Raw genomic sequence first — 2,792 nt, 5'->3', positions numbered from 1 at the left:
GACCAATCAGAGGCTGCGATCAATCAGTTTTATTCCGTTTTCTGGAAACATCCATCACTGTAACAGCATATATGCAGACCCTCAGAACGACGTTCTGATGTTCTGACCCGACAGGTTATGGTGTGACCCCTCCTCCTCCAGTAGAGGGCGTGCATAAAATAGCATAACATTTTCCAGGAACAGAACCAGAATACGGATGGATCTGACGAGTCTGGGTTTGAGCAGATATAACAGTTCTGAGCTTAAACAGCAGCGTTGGGAGAACCGGACCGGCCTGGAACGGGTCACCAGGCTGATCCACTTCAGAGACGGTTAAGAGAAGACATTCATGGAAACAGACAGGGGGGGTCATGCTGCAGTTTTGGTACCGTCATTGCATCAGACTACAGGTTTCCCGTCCGGTCCCTTGAAGTCCGGATCATTCTGTTTTGGAGCCCGGTCTGTGTTCTGCCCTGACAGCAGAAGCTGGACCAGAACGCAGAGGTGATCGTACCGGTTCTGCTCCTCTGTCCCACAAAAATCCCCCCACTTGTCCAAACAGTGCGAATGGTTCCAAAGAGGATTCAGAACTCTGGCGCCCCCTGGTGTCAGGGTCAAGCGTCCATCTCCTCGGACGACCTTTCTTTAAGCGGAGCTCCAAGGACCTTCAGGAGAAGGGGCGTTAGCGGGTCATCCACTCAGAGGTCCTGGACCAGAATCCAGAGGTCCAGCAGTGCCTCTCCTTCAGGACATTTGGGGAGTTTCAGGTCTGCTCTGGGAGGGGTGGGGGCGGAGCCTCGTTCAGAGCTTCATCTTGGCGACAACAGGAACAGGTAAGACCTGATGGATCTTGGCGTGGTCCTTGTCCTGCTCCAGTCGGACCCAGTCAGGTCGGAACGAGCCCTTGAAGCCCACCAGAACCAGCTTGTCTGCAGAAACCCAAACCACATGTTAGTGACCCCCCAGCTCCAGACCTTCAGACCTGTCCAGCGAGACCACGAAAATGCCCAAACCAAACTGCTTCAAAAAACAGAAACCCAGCAACAAGTTCTGCAGGTGCAACCAGAACCGTACCTCTCAACTCGATGCGTTTGTTCCCCCCGAGCCTCTGCAGAGCTCTGGTCCAGCCTCCTCTGAATCCCAGGTGACCTTTGGAGGTCATGAGAACAATGGAGCTGAAAAGACACGATGGAGACTTTACAGACGTCAGGATCTCAGCGGCGGTGTTGGAGGTGTTCCCGGCTCTTACCCGTCTTTCAGCCTGTCGATGTACTTCTCCAGCTGGGCGGGGACGCCCTGAAGGAGGGAGGAGCTGAAGCTTCTGCTCCCGACCACGCCCCCATTCTGCCCATCAATCACCGTCACCTGGATTCCATCTTCTAGCTGGTAGAACTTCCTGCCGCTTACCTGCCGACAAAGGCAGCCAATCAGAGGTCTATGACCGCTCATGAGAATGCTGCCGCAGCATCATCCTACAGAAACCCAGTTCTGCTCCAAACAGAAAAGAACCACATCGGGTCCTCTGAGGGCGGCGAGAAGAAGGACCTTCAGAAACTTTTTTTTTAGAGGTTAGAGAAAAAAGAAGATGGCAACAGAGGGAAACAACATCTTAAAACATCCAGGTCTAAATAGTAAACTAGAGTGGGCGGGGCCTGTCTACACACACACTCTGTAGTTACACACACACCTGTTGGTTGATATAGTCTCCACATCTAAACTAGTCAGAATGCTGACTGCACATTTTATTTTATTTTTATTTTTATTGTATTTGCATTTTATCTGCACATTTTATTTATTTATTCTGCGCATTTTATTTACTCTGTACTTTCTATTTATTTATTTTATCATTCCTATTTTAAGGTAACTTTTAGTATTCTTTTTACCTCACTCGTGTTTTTATTATGTTCTTGTTCTGTTTATCTATGCTTTATTTTACTGAGTTGTTGATTTTATGTCTTTTTAGTGTGACTGCTGGTGTGCATGGTTGAGCTACCAGACAGGGAATTTCTCTCTGCAGAGATTAATAAAGTATCTATCTAATCTAATCATCTAATATAACTGCAGCTCACACACTCCATCATACAAACCCATTCAGATAAAGACTTTCATTCTGTCACACAAACTATTAGTGCTCAGGTGAGCTGATACCTGTGCTCAGGTGAGTGTTTATGGGGCTGCACGGTGGCGCAGTGGTTAGCTCTCTTGCCTCACAGCGAGAAGGCCCCGGTTCGAATCCCGGCTGGGACCTTTCTGTGTGGAGTTTGCATGTTCTCCCCGTGCATGCGTGGGTTTTCACCGGGGACTCCGGCTTCCTCCCACCGTCCAAAAACATGCTTCATAGGTTCATTGGTGACTCTAAATTGCCCCTAGGTGTGAATGTGAGAGTGAATGTGTGTGTGATTGAGGCCCTGAGACAGACTGGAGACCTGTCCAGGGTGTACCCCGCCTTCACCCATCAGTAACCGGGTTAGGCTCCGGCACCCCCGCGACCCCGAAAGGGAAGAAGCGGTCAAGAAGATGGATGGATGAGTGTTTATGGTTTCCTAATGAGGATGGAGATGGAATATAAAAAGGGGGAGAGCACCCGGCAATCCCCACGCCAAGACCCCCCGCCGGGGCAGCAGCGGCAGCCAGGACCCCCCAACACCTGCCATGGAGCCGTGGAGAGAAACCGCCCGCCGGGCAATCCCGCCAAGCACCCAGACCGGGGCACGCGGGACCGCCGCAGAGGCCCCCCACCCCCAAGAGCAGGAAGGCACAGGAACACAGAGAGTGCAGGCCCCAGCCCAGCCAGAAGAGCAGCCCCCCCACCC

The 2,792-nt window shown here is 51.4% G+C and overlaps 1 protein-coding gene across 3 annotated transcripts in view; it reads right to left on the bottom strand.

The window, feature by feature from the left end:
* Window positions 1-14: 14 nt before the first annotated feature.
* Window positions 15-2,792, bottom strand: part of LOC112139093 (cell migration inducing hyaluronidase 1) — a gene marked incomplete at its 5' end in the record, with an annotated part of 14,792 nt that continues 12,014 nt past the window's right edge. For all 3 annotated transcript variants that reach the window (XM_024261794.1, XM_024261795.1, XM_024261796.1), the window contains 3 exon segments: window positions 15-908; window positions 1,054-1,154; window positions 1,229-1,386. In XM_024261794.1, the coding sequence (XP_024117562.1) occupies window positions 781-908; window positions 1,054-1,154; window positions 1,229-1,386 (387 nt within the window).

The sequence above is a fragment of the Oryzias melastigma genome, linkage group LG15 (assembly GCF_002922805.2).
Source record: "Oryzias melastigma strain HK-1 linkage group LG15, ASM292280v2, whole genome shotgun sequence".
NCBI classification, from domain to species: domain Eukaryota; kingdom Metazoa; phylum Chordata; class Actinopteri; order Beloniformes; family Adrianichthyidae; genus Oryzias; species Oryzias melastigma.
This window is presented reverse-complemented; position numbering and strand designations above follow the sequence as displayed.